The 17,414-nt window shown below is 39.1% G+C and overlaps 2 protein-coding genes across 2 annotated transcripts; one reads left to right on the forward strand and one right to left on the reverse strand.

Annotated features, from left to right (window-relative positions):
* Nucleotides 1-2,507: 2,507 nt before the first annotated feature.
* Nucleotides 2,508-8,205, reverse strand: klhl31 (kelch-like family member 31). Its single transcript, XM_023267085.3, has 3 exons — nucleotides 8,050-8,205; nucleotides 6,064-7,268; nucleotides 2,508-5,976 (listed from the first exon to the last, which is right to left on the reverse strand). The coding sequence occupies exons 2-3, from the start codon at nucleotides 7,236-7,238 to the stop codon at nucleotides 5,244-5,246; spliced, it is 1,908 nt and encodes a 635-aa protein (XP_023122853.2). The 5' UTR covers nucleotides 7,239-7,268; nucleotides 8,050-8,205; the 3' UTR covers nucleotides 2,508-5,243.
* A 1,717-nt stretch (nucleotides 8,206-9,922) lies between these two features.
* Nucleotides 9,923-16,043, forward strand: eloal (elongin A, like). Its single transcript, XM_023267099.3, has 11 exons — nucleotides 9,923-10,050; nucleotides 10,987-11,043; nucleotides 11,140-11,252; nucleotides 11,346-12,195; nucleotides 12,266-12,365; nucleotides 12,444-12,611; nucleotides 12,693-12,790; nucleotides 14,187-14,367; nucleotides 14,803-14,917; nucleotides 15,503-15,609; nucleotides 15,785-16,043. The coding sequence occupies exons 1-11, from the start codon at nucleotides 9,973-9,975 to the stop codon at nucleotides 15,844-15,846; spliced, it is 1,929 nt and encodes a 642-aa protein (XP_023122867.2). The 5' UTR covers nucleotides 9,923-9,972; the 3' UTR covers nucleotides 15,847-16,043.
* The last annotated feature ends 1,371 nt before the right edge of the window (nucleotides 16,044-17,414 follow it).

Raw genomic sequence — 17,414 nt, forward strand, 5'->3', positions numbered from 1 at the left:
CTTTTACACACGTGACGTCTTCAGGCGGAGCGGAGCGCTGGGTGTCGTCACTATGACTCAGCAATCTTTGCGGCTCGGCTCCTCCCAGCGAGCTGTCAATCACAGTCGAGTTCATGTGCACTGGAAAACCGGGACGTTTCTGTGACAACGCGTAAATTAATACTTTCCACTCATATACGAGGAATGACCTGTTTGCTCGAGTCACAACGCTTTTCTTATTCCAAATTATATAAAAAAGTTCAATAAAAGAATAGATGAACAGCGTTTAAATAACTTCCGGGAAGCAAACTCAACTTTATTACCATTCTGCATAGTACATGTGACCCACTGAGATAACCAAATGCAGTTTGGCATCCATCCAGAACTACAAAAGAAACCTTCAAAGTACAGTGCAGTGTAAAATGTCGAAATGGAATAGCTTAAAGAGCAAAATGAAAATATTTACAGTATGAGCATTATTAGTAATATGAACAGTGCAACAGTGTAAAAGTATGCAAGATACATGATTATGCAAGACAGTATATGCAATGTGGGTCTATAGAGTATAATACAGTATAAACACAATGGACTGTGTGAACAGAGTGGTATGAACACGTTAAGCATATAAATAGAGCAAAAGTAGCTCTGGTGCTTAAACAACAGGATGCAAAAACTCTATGTAGTGAATGGTTCGAAAGCTTTTATGTGCTATTTCTGAAAACTGCGTAGCTTGTTCTCACTACAACATGTAACAGATGACCTTGCACATACAAAGACAGAACAGAAACCTTGATACAACTTAAACAAGCTTCATTAGTGGCAGACAAACCAAACAAAACATAAGGCAACTAATGAATTTTATATGACTCACATCACAACAGTATCAAGTACTTTATTTAACTTGGCATTCTGTGCTATATGTGAGATGAATCCAAATTATAAGTAATGAACAGTTATTGGAATTCTGCTCTGGTATCCATTTTATTGTTGTACATCTGCCTGTCATCTACATCTATTACCTATCAAAACTTAATTTTTACATTTCAGTTTAGGATTTCGTGTTTAAAGACCCCCACGGGGGGAAACTCAAGTTTTATACCTTGTTAACATGTCTACATGGTGTGCTACAAGACAGAAAATGAGCAATAGCACCATGGCCGGACAATTCCATCCTGAAACCGCAGTCTCAAAAACACAGATTTAGATTTCATAGAAAAAGAACTCTTAAATATGTAAGTTTGGTGCACAATGAAGAATATTTAGGGGTTTAATCAATGACTTTAAATTTTAGCCTTTTATTTTGAACTTTTCTGCTTTTATTTCAAGAGTTTATAATTCACTTGCCTTTTTTAAATTGTCGGTTCACCATATCTATTTCTAATCATTCATTATATAACTCAGTTTCCTTTACTATTCACCTTATCATTCTGATATGAAATCATGGCTCATTTTGTCTAAACTGCATGATAGAACAGCAATCATATCCCACGGTTAAGATAATGTTTTCAAATAGCAAACAACAGTTCAGCCCCCAGTAATTGATCTAATCTTATCATAGAGCAGGGAAATGCACCAAAAATTCACTTTTGGTGTTAAAGAGTCCAAGTAGATGTTGGAATTATTTGTCTAATAAACTGCTTTTTCTGAAGTATCAGAAATCATTTGTCAATCGACAAATTAATTAATTAGCTAAGATCAGAGATATAATATTAGGCAAATTCTATTTACATCAGTATAAAAGAGAGATCAGCTTATTTATTTCTCTATGTTTTGTGTTATTTGCTAGTTTTTTCTAAACATTAAAGCAAAAAAAATATCTCAGATAAGAAAAAGATTTGAGAAAAGTGTCAGTACGAAACTGTGCTGTTTTTGTTGTAGTTAGCACCACAAATTCACTGACTTGTCTTTTTATGTTCAGAGGTTTAAGATGAATGAATCATGTTGCCACTAGATTGTGGGAGGTACCAGCTTTATCATAAGCACTTGAAGGCAGCATAGCACAAAGAGAAAAATGATTGTAATAATGACACAGCATGTGACTTTTGTGGGGGTGTGAGAATTGCAAATGTTTGGGTTGATAAAACAGGGTATAGGTTAATGACCTCTTTCACATTCATGCTGTGTAAAGATATTGCTTAAATTTTATAACGCTGACTTGTCAAGATCACTGTATTTACCACTAAAAAACAAAACAAAACTGCACAGTCACTTCCGCAGTGGCAATCAGAGCAAAACCGCTATCACCACCACCACCAATATCAACAACCAAACAAACAAATACAAATTTAAAAAAAAACTTTCCTAAACTGCTCTTCAAATGATTGTCGGAAAATAAAAGTTGTTTAAATGGAGTTCATGAGAACAGAAGTAGGTCATGACCCATGCTTTAGGCAGGCTGCTTGTTCGCAATGAATGTGCAGGGCATATTTTACTAAATGCAAATATATTGTTGGTGCAGAACGCATAGACCAGATATTTGTTGATGTGTAAATTCATGAGTCATTTCAACGACACACTGAGGGACTGCAGCAGAGCAAAAAGCACAAGTTTATTATTTCACTCATTCATTGAACCTTTCCATAAATTGGAATTCACTCGGGTATAGAGGCCATATTCAATATAACCGAGTATGACAATAAAAGGTGCAAGCACACAAATGAGAAGCTCGATAACAACAATAAAAAATATTGTTAGGCAAACTTGGTAAAATAATCAAACCATTTGGGATTTAAAAAACAAACTAATCCACTTAAATAAGAGCAGCTGGAAGTCAAACAAGGTGAAATTTAAAATCTGATTTTCTTTAGGGCTAAAAATTAATCAAGCTGTGAATGGTTCTGCAGGTTTTTCCAGGTTGCAGGTGCACTTTAAGTAAAACTGGATTTTCCGAGTTCAGTGAAAACAGTCCGCACCTACAATGTAATCCAGTCATTTATGTTTAGTAAGGGCTTACCTTTAAAGAGAGTAATTATTAGTGATTAGTTATGTAAGGGAGGCAGAAAACCAGTAAAAGTCTTAGAAATAAATAAAACCCGATGTCTGTCACAGAAACTAATCAAACTCTAACAAAGAGAGCCTGAGAAAGAAGCCAGTGTTGAAAAAAACTCATATTAAATCTAATGGCGAGACTAGTGTTTGCCAGAAGGCATGTATGAGATTCTTCACTCAACCGGAAGAAGATTCTTTAGTCTGATGAAACCAAACTTGAGTTTTTGGTCATCAGGCTGGACATTATGCACATCATCACAAACACACCGTCCCCACCGTGAATCACGGTGGTGGCAGTATCATGATGTGGGGATGCTTCTCAGCAGCAGGCCCTGGAAGGCTTGTAAAGGCGGAGGGCAAAATGATTACGGAAAAGTACAGGGACAACCTGGAGGACAACCTGATATAGTCTGCAAGAGAATTATGACTTGGGAGAAGATTTCTTTCTCAGTAAGGCAATGACCTGAAGCACACAGCCAAAGCTACACAGAAATGTTTTTAAGACAACAAGGTGAATGTTATGAAGTAAGTGAGCCAGAGCCAACACCCCAATCCAATTGAAAATTTGTGTCTGGACTTGAACTAAGCCATTCACTCATGATTTCTGTGAAAACTGCCAAGAAAAATAGACTAAAGCTGCGCTGTCTAGTCATGCAAGGCTGAGTGAGACTTGTCCACACAGGGTTGATGTTGTAATCACGATTAGAAGTGCATCTACTAAATACTGACTTGAAGAGGGTGAATACTTACTTTAGATTTTATATTTTTCATTTCTTTGACATTACTTTGTAGAAATTGGTTTCAGTTTGACATGAAAGACTCTTTATTGCAAACTCTTGTCAAAAATTATATTGACCATGGCTCATTGCTGAAAAGTAATATCAATATATATACTGTATATATACAGAGAAAAACACATACGGTAATAAATCACTGTGAAAATCCTGTCAGATATGTTTTACTGTAGAGTACTGTATCAATTAATGTATGTCAATTGTATAGGAGTTAACTGTTTAAATAAATTATTGTTTAAAGACTCTACAAATACAATAAAATACTGGTGACCACAGCTGCTAGCATTTTACTGTGATTTTAAAGGAACTTTCAATTTACTAAATGAAGGCAGTGCAGATATGAGTTATTTGAAAACAGCAAAATAATCCAGTGTAACTGCACATTTGTGGATTGTTGAGATTTAAAGTTGTCAAAAACAGACCAGAGCTATTTTTGTAATTAGGTTTGTCGCATAAATGCATGCCTTTGCTTTTTTTAAAGTAAGAAATAAATTAAACATACACTTTGCATGGAAACTGTTTTAAATAAATGACCACATCTCAAAACAGCTTACATTTCATCTCTTTAATTTAAAAACAAAAAATGGAAAGACATGAGCAGTCAGGGAATTCACGAGTGCTGACTTCCAGGACAGCTCAGGCTCTGAACATCATTCCCCAGTTATATTTTTCTTTTTCTTTTTTACAAAATAGTTTATTGCTGTCACTTCTCAACCCATTCAACCCTCTTCATTGCAATATTTTCCTAACAGACTGTTGTGTTCACACGGATAGTGTTAGATGACGATGACACAAACATACGACACAAGACTACCGAGAACTGCACATGAGACATGTGGAGAAACTGCAGTCTAACTGTGTGGTGCGTTTAAACGCTTATCACAGCCACCTACTCCCGGTAGGTGAAACCAACACTTATTCACTTATTCCAGCTTCAGCTTCTTATTCTGTTCAAGTATGTGAGAATCACAGTAGCTATAGTCCCCATAAACAGGACTGTCGCAAAATCCAGAATAACTTCCATGGTACTGGGTAAAAAAAAACCCAAAACATTATGTTCTAGATTAATTTAAACACAATTTTTTGCATTTTTAAAATACTTTTCATTTGAGTTTTATTTAATATTATATTTTCTGTAGAAGCAGGATTAATGAAATTATGCCAGCTAAATTGGCCCCAGAATTAAATTTCTCTAAGAATGATCATTATCTGGCTTTAGCAAAGCCAAATATGCTAATTATTAAATGTGGCTATTGAATTCAGTTCTGGTTTCAAATTAAGCTGCTTCGAATAAACCAAGCTTTAAAAATATTTTACAAGAACATGTTCCCAAATTAGTAATCCTTGCAAACCGTTTGTTAACTGGTTAATCTAAAGAAAGCTGATGATCAATTTGTAAGAGAGTCATCAAACAAGATTATGCAACAGACAAGCTGGAGACCTTTAGGCACGCAAACTACGTCATTGCTATCAGTTGATTCTTTATATACTGACTGGTGCAGATGAGACTGAACTGGCTCTGGACTCTCGTGTTTTCCGTGTGGGTATGTTGACAACACAGCATGAAATGCCGACTGTAGCTTCTGGCAACTCATCATCCTCAGTCCATTCATTGAGGTCAGGGTTGTAAACCTGAATGCATTTCTTGTACTTCTTCTCACCCTCGTTCCAGCCCCCGAGGAGATAGACCTTGTTGTTCGAAATGGAAATGCCGGCTGTGCTCACCCCCGTGTGCAGAGGCGCGCAGTAGCTCCACTGCCCATTGTGAGGGTTGTAAGATTCAACAGCCAGGACATCCACCCTCTCCCCACGGCCTCCCAGCTGGCTGCCACCAATCACATAGGCTCGGTCTCCAATGGTGGCGGCGCAGTGCCAGCCTCGAGGTGAGCTCAGACTGCTCTTATCCTGCCACGTATCAGTGGACGGGTCGTAAGAGCACACAGCTCTGGAGTAGGCGTTGTTGATGTAACCTCCAGATACCAGGATCTTGCCATCGATGACTGAGCTAGCATGACAGCAGCGAGGCACCTCCATGGGAGCCTTCATCTGCCACTGGTTTGAGGAGGGCACGTAGCACTCCACGGAGGCCTGAACACCATCAGCGTTTCGGCCTCCGACAGCAAACAAGAGGCCGTTGAAGGTGTTGAGGCTGAAGTGGGTGCGCTTTTGGATCATATTGTTCATGTGAATCCAAGTGTTGAAGCGGGGGTCATACCTGCAGAATGTGACAGGGATTGGCAGTTAATTTCTACTTCTATCAACTAATATGACAAATGCTGCATTTAAATCAGTTAGTTCTTACCTGCAGAAGTTGCTAACAGCATGTTTAGCCTGGTTCCTTGCATCATTCTGGTCCTCACCACCTGCCACATACAGGAAGCCATCCAGCACAGCCACACACTGATTAAAGCTCTTTGCTGGCATTTCTGTCAACTTATTCCACACGTTATCTGCATCTCTGTAGAGGACGTCTTTGCTGAGGGATTTCTCTGTCAAGGCAGGGCGTCCACCAACTGTGAGAATCACTCTGAGGCCTCCGCGTACCTTTGTTCTGCGTGACTGGAGGATGTTCTGTTGGTATGGCAGCAGATGGTAATTCATGGCATCAACAAGGAGACGGTGGCACTCAGGGTCTTGCATCATTCTAGGAACACTCTGGACGTGATTCACCAGGTCTTGGGCAGAGATAGTGCCGAAGCGGATGTAAGTCAGGAGATCTGCTGCGTACTTCAACCTCTTGTCGTCAAAGTCCAACCATTTCATGGCGATCTGGAAGGCTGTGACCTCAGAGGGGAGCTGCAGGGAATCGTCCGAGAGGAATTCACTGATCTGCTCATAGGTGAGCTTCAGGAACTGCTCCATCTCAGAAAACTCGATGAAGTTCTCGCGCATGAACTTCTGAGCTGCCTCCTTGGTTTCTTTGAGGTCGTAGGCATCGGCGATATTGGCCACATACATGCAATTCTCCACGCTGAGCTCCTGCATGAGGAAATCGCTGCACATCTTCACTAAGGTGCCGATCTGCAGCAGCATGGCTGCAGCGATGGTGCTGCCGATGCTGTAGAGCGACAGGGTGAGCTTTCCTGAGTATGCGTATGTAATTGCAGTGGCGAGGCCGACTGGTGAGAGGTCGTTCAGGTCGATCTTCTGGAGGGTTGAATCCTTCTTCAAGATGTTTCTGATGTATTCGCTGCAGGAGGCCATGACAACTTTGTGGACATCAAATGACTTTGATTTGGTGGCGACTGTTAGATCACAGAGGAAGCTGTCCTGTCTCATGGTACTCAAACCCTCCAGGAGGTTTGGGGCATAAACAGAATCAGTGACTTCGGTTGAAATGCAGCTGAAGCCATTTCCTCCTTCTAATAGAGTGTTTAACCCATTAATCTTGTTGACTGGGCTGTTCTCAACCATTATGGTCATATCGTTTATGTCTCCTTTACTCTTTTTGGTCGCCTTGCTCTTTTTGGGTGCCATGGCTGTGGCAGCAGAAAACCGCCAGACCTTCTGAAAATATACAAACACACATTTCAGATTTACTCAGAAAAGTCCATAATAACTTGAAGATGATGCACATAAATCAAGTGTGGACAAGCAGTATCTTAAGACAGAGGCAAATTCTGCCATTTTCTCTATTCCAAGCTAATCAACAATGTTTAATCTCAGTACAAGAAAAGTTTTCTGATGTTTGTGAGGTAGTTAGATTTATTTAGACACAACCAGACGATTAAAAACTTGAAAAACATGTGCTCTGCCAGGTGATGCTGGTGCGTATGAGTACATCAACGTGCCCCTCTCTGCATCTGTCACAATTTATCAGCAGTACCTCCAGGAATAGCAACACTGGACGGCTCACCCATGACGTTCCTTTTATAGACTTTGAGACATGAGCAGCAGGCCTCATGTCCTCTGACTGTTAAAGTTCAAATTATGCCAATTTATTCTCTCTTTTTGGTCTCTATTCTATTACAAATTGATTCAGCTTTGTCTCAAATAAGTCTTCAATAAAAACCACATGCAAGCCAAAAAAGTTTCCTAAAAAGTCACTCCTTGTCTTTAACCACGACCCCAGCAGACTGGACACTTACTACATCCATTCTGATGTATAAAAACTCATTTTACCAACAGTTTCACACAATTTCGTCACACTTTTATGCCCAGGTTAGTGAGAAAACAGCACATTTTCTGTTCTAAAATGACTGACAAATGCTGAAACATTAACTTCCTCAAGCTGCAATTTCACTGCTAAAGTGGGAACAACAGTCAAACATGGCAAAGCTCCACTTACCTGAAAAATGAAGTTGAGGCTGGGGAAGAAGGAACTTGTGCCTCCAGTTACTGGAGCAGGAGAGAGAGAGCGGCCGTCACCCCTGCTGAAAGAGACATGCAGCAAACTCCTCCTCTAAGGGGGTGAGTGCCAATCAAGTATTGTGCAATGCAAGGGGCAGAAGGCAGCGACCAAGCATCCCCTGACATATAGTGTCCCACAATAGCTTCCAATCAGTTGATGTCAACATACTGTGGGTGGGATACCATGCTGTATCCTCAATGGGATGTCATGTGATGAGCTTTATTCGGCCTTCCCTTGTATACAAAAAGTCACTGGCTCTAAGAGGTGCAAAGAACAGCATATGTTTTATAAGTATACAATACTTGTTACTCAGATTTATTGTTGGATATGATCTTATAGATCAAATATCAGCAGGACATAAATTTAAGCTGACTTTTTCTGGCAGAGAGACAAGTTTACTCTGACTCTCCAGGAACTATTTCAAATGCATGAGCACTCTGTGATATGACACAGTATTCTGCTTTAAAATTTATTTTGATTCTGATTGCTCTGTTTTTATTAGATGATTGTTTTGTTTTTATCTGTTTTATATGTTAAATGTAGCACTTTGAGATTTTACCTAAATGAAAAGTGCATTACAAATAAAATGTATTATTATAGTTTATTATTTTGTGAAGAAATGAAGGATGCACCATGTGTGCAAATACCACAGATACACAGAGGCATTCAAATGCTACTGATATAGGCTACACTTTTGATGGGTCAGTAGGTCCTCGGAAATAGCGTGTATTAACATAGTGACATTCCTTTAATCTACAAGATAATATTTATCATTTCTTTTTGGGATGCTGCAGCCAATTTAAGACAAGCTTGTGATTAAAGAGTATTTCTTATAGTAGATTTAGATTAAAATAGCCAAATATACTGCTGCAATGAACCAGACTGAGGACAGTGTTGGTTATCACTTTTAAAACAGTCACATCTCACCAAACAGTTGTCATTTACATACTTGTTTATGTCATCACAAGCTCAGCTTTGCTCATTTTCTGCTTCCAGGCCTGCAAGTTAAAGTAATTTTTGTTGCTGATTCAACTGCTGATGATTAGTCAATTATTGAATAATCATTTAGTTTACAGAGCGTAAGAAAATGAGGGAAAGCTCACTGTGGCATTTTCATTTCTGGTTTTGTCAGACTAAATATGGTGACTCTGCAATAATATAAAATGATCTTACAGAATATGTAAACATATATAAACTGAAGTGGAAATTAGAAGAATTAAGCAGCATTTCATTACCAACATATTTGATTATATGATTTTCAGAGTCCTGCAGCATCTGCATAGAGAATAAAAATCCAAAGAAATGTAAAATAATAATAAAAAAAGAACACTGATACATTTTGATTTGTTGACCGATATTTTATGTGTTGGTCCATAAAACTTGTGAGATACTTCTATTTCTCTAAATACTCCAGAGTGCTTATAGAAGGAAGAAGTAATGAAAATAGATAAATGATAAGATTAGCTTTCTTATTTAGGAGAATATAGTTATGTCAAAAATAAAAATATACAAATCAGCTCATCTAATTGCTGTTTCTGATTTTACGAATAAAAAAATCTCCCTTTTATTAGCTATAATAGTCCATTCAAAGAGCCAAGAATATCAGAAAGTTCGTTTTTTTTAACATATTGGATTTTTAATTATGTCCTCTATGGCAACAACACGTTCATAAACAACTATGATTTATGCTGTCAAACGAACTACCTATTTAAATCCACATTTTTTTTTTTACACGAATGGCTGTAATTTCTAAGGTATTTCATTTTCACTCATATGTCGTCAGTTCCGCCCATTATAATTGTGTCATCAACGGGCGCGCGCTGCCTGGTGTGTGTCTCCGGTTGCACGTGAGTCTCCGTGATGGCCTGCAGCTCTCCGGTGGTGAAGAAAGTCATGCGGTGCAAACTTCAGCTCTCAGACTCAGCAGAGCCTGCGACGGTAGATATCATGTGTATTTTATTGTATCAAAATAAACAAAGTAGAGCTAAAAGGAAGAGTTTGCATTCTACTGGATTCTACACTGCTGCTTCTGAAGTCAGTAGTAGTAGCAGTTTTCTTGGCAAAGCGTCTTTCATTCATTGTTTTATCCCGTCATTCTAACTTATTATGGTCTTTGGAGACAAATAAAACACTGGCTGTCAGCTTTGACAAACCCATTCATTTGAGCCCACAAACATCTGCTGTCAGAAATGTGATTTGTGCACCACCAGTCTCCTCTCTATCAAAATCTGAGACCTGTAAAAATGTTTTTCTTGATTCGGGTAGCCTTGATAATGTGCAAACAGAAGCTGATTGAGGCCTGGTTCCGGCACTGACCGGTGCTGCCTCCACACAGCAATTTAAACACTCTGCTGTGGGGGTCAGGCTGGTTAGGTGGGAGGTGCTTTGCTGCTAAAATTGGCAGCTCCTCCAGTTGTTCAGCTTATGGCTGCTGTCCATCACAACTGAAGATGGGCGTGCTCTGCAGCCGAGCTCAGCTTTGATTCTAAGTACATATGTTTATTAGTGTTTATGTCTTTGGGTGGATTTTTAATGAAAGATGCAAAACTTTAAAACGCCCAATTTAGCTGTGAAGATGTGTACTATACAGTGTAGTTGCCAGCAATAGCATTATCCATTTATAGTTCACAGTGGAAGGAGCAGCCTCGGTGGGTGTGTGAGGTTCCCATACATAGCTTCTGCTCTGAATGCACAATCAGCAACTGTGGTGATCCAAAATCAGGACTGCCATATTTGGCATGTCAAGTTTTCTTCAATGTAGCTCCCATTTCAGTAGGTTTTTGCCCTAAACATGCACAAAAATCACATCTAGGAACACTAAGAGACATTTTCAATGAACTACATGTACTAATGTGTATATTATTATCTTTGCAGGTTCTAAAAATCTTGCAGAAACTTAAGGATCTGGATATCACATTAGATATTCTTGCTGTGAGTCTCTGGTGCAAAGACCAAATTTTATGTTTATGTTTTGCATGTTATTAAATTCTCACTGACTACACTAACTAGTGTCTAAATATAAATTAGGAAACTGGAATTGGCAAAACGGTTAATTCCTTCCGCAGACATGAGCAGGCTGGAGAACTCGCCAAGTCGCTAGTTAAAGGCTGGAAAAAATTGCTCCCTAAAGATTCCACAAGGTGAACTTTGCTATTTTAATTCACAACATACTGTATGATATGACTAATCATTCTTCTTTTGACACTTTAATCTTGAATTTTCCCTTGATGCAGCCACGGAGAAGATGCGTGTTTGTCAGAGACTGTTTCTGTTAAACACAAACTAGAAGACCGAGACTCTCCAGATGATGAAAGCTGGGCAGTGGAAGGTGGTTGCTTAACATCTTACAGCAAAAACCAGGATTCTTCAGATGAAGCCCTCTTAGAAACAGGGAAAAGGAGAGCTGATTCAGAGAAAGAACGATGTGAAAAGCGCAAAAGAAAAACAGACAAGGATGTAAATAACAACAAAGGTCAACGAGAAAATCAGAATATCTTTGAGGATGACATTTTGATTAAGAAATCTAAAATCCAGGAGAACAAAACTGACAACTCAGCTGTATCTAAGAGGAAGAAAAACTGTCTGAGTGAGAAAAAAGCAGAAGACAGAGATAGTTTGGTTGAAGACAACTTAGAGGACACTCATCAAAAATCCAGATGTGATTCCGTAGAGAAAAGAAATGTGTCTGAGAGTGGAAGATTAGGATCGAATACAAAATCAAAGCCTTCAAAGGAAAGCAAAGGACCTTTTTCATTTGAGTGCAGTGATGAATCCTGTGACAAAATGTTGAAACAGGCCAAAGATGACAGATCTTCAGGAATCTCGAGGAGCCCAAAGGCTGAAGAGAGTAAAAAGAAAACGGAACAAGAGAAACATGGCAAAAAGACCAAGACAAAAGTCAAGGAAAGCAAAAGACATCGAGAGGAGCCCTCCATGTCTTTTGAATCGTACTTGAACTATGATGTGAATGTTTTCAAGAGGAAGGAACAATCTGGAGTGAAGAAACCTCCAAAAAAGATTAAGATGGTTGTAAAAGATCCTGACATGAAGCCTGTCAAGTCACCTGTTACTCCTCCAAAACAGGTATCTTTAACAATGACCTGAAATGCTTTGCTTTTGGAGTTCAGGCCCCAATCATTTCTTCTGATTTTAGATGTTCCAGGAGTCTGTGATGCACCTGGTGAACATTCCTTTACCTGCTGCTCTGCCTGAAATTGAAAAGCCATCCACTGTGGAGTACTTTGACAGGAAAGGTACCATGTGTAGAACAAATACAGCTGTCTTTTCATGTTGGCTACTTTGTTCTTTACACTTTTTGTTTGGTTATGAAGTTGAGAAGGAGTCAGATTTCTGCGACGTCTCTGAGGAGTCTGGGGTCTTCACTGGTCAACGGCTGAACAGGAAGATGCAAGTGTACTCCGGTGCCAAGACCACCTTCCTCCCAGCTATGCTGAGCCTTTACCAGCAGTGTATCCGCACGCTGCAGAACAATATAAACTGTGAGTAAAGTGTGGAGAACGTTGGTGTGAGGCTCTGTGAGCGTGTTGGATTTATATTTAGGTGCTGGGGTGTCTTCTCAGTGCTTTATGAGACTGGTGGAGTCCCGTTTGAGCTCCTCGAGCCGGTGCTGGAGAGGTGCACACCGGAGCAGCTGCTACGCATTGAAGAATGCAACCCAGTAAGAATGTGACGTATGAATACATTTAGATCAGACACACTCTCTGTGGCCACTTTATTGTTCTCAGCTGCTCAGCGTGGGTGTGACTTCTGGCTTGTTTCTGGGGCTGTGGGACGACTTTACTCTGACTTTCCTGGGACCATTTAAAAAGCATTACCATTCTGGGATACTGCACAATATTTGACATTTTATTTTAATTTATGAGGGGTGGAAGGATGCATCTGGTCTGCAAATAGCATTGATACACAGTGGCATTCAAATGTTGGTACCAGATTTAAAAATAATGTGTATACCTCTGACCTATGTCCAGTGGATTAGCATGTATAAACCCAGTAATACTATTTACATCGACACAGTATTTTAAATACTTGTTTGTATTTTTAGCACATGGACATTATTTCTTACATTTTTGAATGTGACTGTACATACAACGAGTGGAAAATACAGCTGTCATTATAGATTAGACTGAGAACAGCACTGGTTGTCACTTCAGCGATTTAAATCGTTAGATGATCAAGCTACTGTAGCTCATTTTCAGTTTTTTAGGTTTACAAGTAACTGTGATTTTCAGAAGCAATTAATGTGCTGCTAATTATTGAATCATTCAATAATCATTTAGCCTGTAAAGTGTCCGAAAATGTTGAAATATGTCCATCAATTTCTTATATGATATAAAAAGAAGACAAACTGAAGAAAATCTAAAATGTTGGTGGTGGAACAAGAGAATACTTTTCTTTTTTGCTGGGAAACAAGAACAGTTGTAGAATAATTTTCTATGCTTCCACTGTAAATTGTTTCACTTCTTCTTTCTTCCCTGTCACAGGGAAAATGCATTGTGGCGTTAGTGTATTTTATCCAAACAATTTTCAACAAGTTCCTTCCACACTTCACTTTTGAACTAAACTGTTTACTTTCTACATGCACTCTTCTTGCTTGCATATCTGCCTTGTTTCTCTGATCTCTTTCACTGACAAAGTTTCCACCTTAATGTCAACAGTGAAACATCAACTATATGCTCTTTGTTATGTCAATTGTAAATATCTAAAGAGTGCAGTCTCTCCTCAGACGTGTGGACCATCGCATCTGGCATCAATAACCCTGCAGCACTGACATCTTGTTGAATTGCATATCCCATGCAAAACCATTTTTAGATGAATAACCAAACCTGCTGACCCCATTGTTATGCTTTACCTCCTGAAACGTGCCAGATCTGCAGGCGGTGGTTGTTTTTAGTGTTAATCAGCTGGTTTACCTACAGTTGCCACCAACGGTGTTTCAGTTTATTTTGAAATACTTCAATTGAAACTTTGTAGACTGGGCAGAGATTAGAAAAGATATTCTAAAAGTTTAAAGGATTTTGGCTGAGTTTACAAATTATATCTGTTGTTTTGTACAGATCTACATCGGTGTAACAGACCATTTATGGGGAAAACACTGCGAGAAGGACTTCAAAGATGCCAAACTTCATGAGTATGAATCATGGAAAGAGATGTACATCAGGCTGTCTGAGGAGAGGGAGAGGAAATTAAAAAGACTGACAAAAACTATTGTCTTAGCACATTCTAAGAAACCAAAAGGTGGGTGCTGTACACCAAAAACTGTGCCACTTCTTAATGAAACCATTTGGGATTATCAGAAATATGTGTATTTGTTTTGTTGCCTGGAGTGAGATTAAAAGATCAGAACCATTTTCACAATTTTACTGTAAAAATGAAGCTAGAGCTGGCAGCAAGAAAGCGAATATGTTTGTATTTCCTCATGTCTGAAACTGTACCTTTAAAGAAAAAATCTATCAATTGTAGGTGAAATATATCCATATGAACTAAACCTGATCTAAATCACTGTCCTGGTTTTCTAACTAAGCCAGCAATTAAGGGTAGAAAAGTCTTTTTTTTTCATCTGTGTAACAAATTCTAGATAGATCTGAGAAAGGAGGAGAAGGAGAAATATTTTTAAGAGGAAAAAACCTGTTTACTCCTTATGATATTCTATACTCTGTAATACTTTTTTAGGTCGGCAGCTGAAGATGGCATTTATTCACACTGTTGCCAAGCCACCGAGAGATGTGCGAATTCAGCAGGAAATTCATGGAACTGCTGTTCAGCAGCCTCATCAGCTCAGGTGCAGGTGGGTTTCAGCCTCCTGAATGCAGAAAAAATAAACCGGAAGCTTTCAAATGAACTTATGATTAGTTTATTTTATCCTCTTGTTTATGAAACTAGGTCATCTCTGTTTTTTTCCCCTCAGTGATAAAGTGCATAAATATACCACAGACTATTAGCGCTGTTCTGGAGCGTCACTGTGCATTTGTTTGTCTTTGGCAAAACATGAACACCTGGTAAGCCTTGTGCTTGCTCTGCTCCTCTTCCACATAAAAGCCCTTAACCACAAAGTGATGGCTAAACAACAGCAGCTTAGCAGGGTCATAACCTGTCAGAGTCTCATGTGATAACGCTGGGCCAAATGCTTTTTGGGTGAGCTTAGCCAAACACAGGAATTGGAGCAATGTGCTGGATAAACTGGTTTTATTCTGGTTGGAGACGGCCTTGGGTCCTTTGTTGTCAACTGTTGCTCACCAGCTGTAGCATAACGCTGACATTTGGAGGTAGATGGACACTCATTTTGTGAATATTATGCGCTTTTGTTTTGTAAATATTGAGTCTATTTGATTAAGTTATGCACTGTGCTGCTGATTAATTCCTCTATTTCCAGTGTCAAAGTTCAGGACAACCGATCGAGGGCGAGTTGTAATGAACCCAGCAGGTCCAGCAGCACCAGTTCAGGGGGAAGCAACACGCAAGATGCTCGCAAAAAAACAAGTGAGTGGACATTTGTGAGTCTGTGGCTTTACAAACCTGCCAGACTGGTCTGTTCAGTTGTACTGCCAGTTACCCGTTTCATTATTCAGGTGGATAAACAAATCTAACTTTAGCTCAGTAATTTTTGATTTACCTGCTTCGTGGTCACTGCAATTTTTAAATGTTTTTCTCACAGGAGTTGCTCCAATGATGGCAAAGTCCCTAAAGGCATTTAAGAAACAGCTGGGACGCAGATAACGACTCTTGTGTGATGTTGAGTGTGGATGCACGGAAAATGTCCTCTGACATTCATTATCTTTGAACTCTATTAGGCCTATTTTCACTTTAGATTGTTCTGTGTTGTTTGTCTAACTATAGTGGCGATAAGGGAAGTGCCATGTTTTTTTCTGTGAATTGTCTTCAGTATTAAATGGACAATGAAGTCAGCAAATTCATTTGAGTTGATATTTTGTCTGTCAGCCTGTTAGATCTGAGTAAGGGCAGTCTGTGGATTGTTTATTTGGATGTGGCTCCCTCTAGAGGAAAGACAGAAGATGTTTTTTTCTGTAAATTTCTGCAACAACTCTGCTACACACCATAATGTCTAATATAAATCTTAATAAATGCTAGTGCAATCGAGCACTACTTGAAACTAAACCAAAGAGGTCCTCATGGGTTCTCAGTTTATACAATATGTCAACAAAATGTTTCACACAGTTTTTTGCCAACTCTCCATAATCCCTTATGATAAGATGTGTTTTATAGACAAAGGCATCTGCCGTCTTCAACGTTTCAAGGACCATGTCTATTTCTGTGTTTTGGATTTGTTTGAACAACTGTTTGAGACTGTAGCGGGGTGGCTGTGAAAGTGCTGCAGCCTTCAGCACCACCTGTGGCAGCCTGCTAAGACTGCATGATTAATCAGTCTTCATGTTTAATTTATTAGCTTTAGGTGAGCCGCTGTTTAATGCACGCACAGAATGCATCCCATTTAGTAGGTTTTCAAATTAAAATTATGTTGGATTCTTTCATTTTTACCCATTTCGTATGATGTAACGGAGGATATGGATCGGATATGTAGGTTGTGAGACACCAGCCTGTATCTAAAAGGTGACACTTTTTGATTTATTAAAACACAAATTGGGAATTAAAAAGTGCACACTCAGGTCCCCAGACAGAGACTATTTTCTCAACTGCTAATACTCCAGTAAAGGCAGACATCTATAAACTTTGGTCAGACCTAAAGCCCTGCAAACCTCAGAGGGGGTGGTAACCTGACCTGATTGCTAACAAGACAATCCCTCCACAGAGGAACTTGGTACTTTGACCTGGATATAAGACTGAAATCAAGGAAACATCTTGTCATGTTTTGTTTCTATAAAGCTTAATTATTACTCATGCAGGACGTGATGTGACAGTTTAAACAGACTTCCACATAATTATTGATCCATTGATGAACACAGTTCTGCTTTCGGACACAAAGTAAACACAAAAAGAGTGTGTCTGCAAAACTGTGACTATAAAAAGCTACAAGGACGCTACTCCCTTGCCCCACAAACCTCAGGTTCACTGCTGCTTTATGGTGTACTGTACGTGTTTACACAACATAACTAAAGTTCAACATTAACTGACACCATAAAGGATGAAATATGGGTCACGCTTTATCACCTGATCTGGAGGCCCCATCTTAAAGACGATCCTTGTGTCAGAATCCAATTTTGCGACCTTCATTATTTCAGCTCATGTTGTTGACATGGTGCATATTTGTAAATTAACTTTATTTAATAATGTGTCACACAGCAAACCTGGGGCTTTGTTATGTTCCA

Source organism: Amphiprion ocellaris, chromosome 16 (assembly GCF_022539595.1).
Source record: "Amphiprion ocellaris isolate individual 3 ecotype Okinawa chromosome 16, ASM2253959v1, whole genome shotgun sequence".
NCBI classification, from domain to species: domain Eukaryota; kingdom Metazoa; phylum Chordata; class Actinopteri; family Pomacentridae; genus Amphiprion; species Amphiprion ocellaris.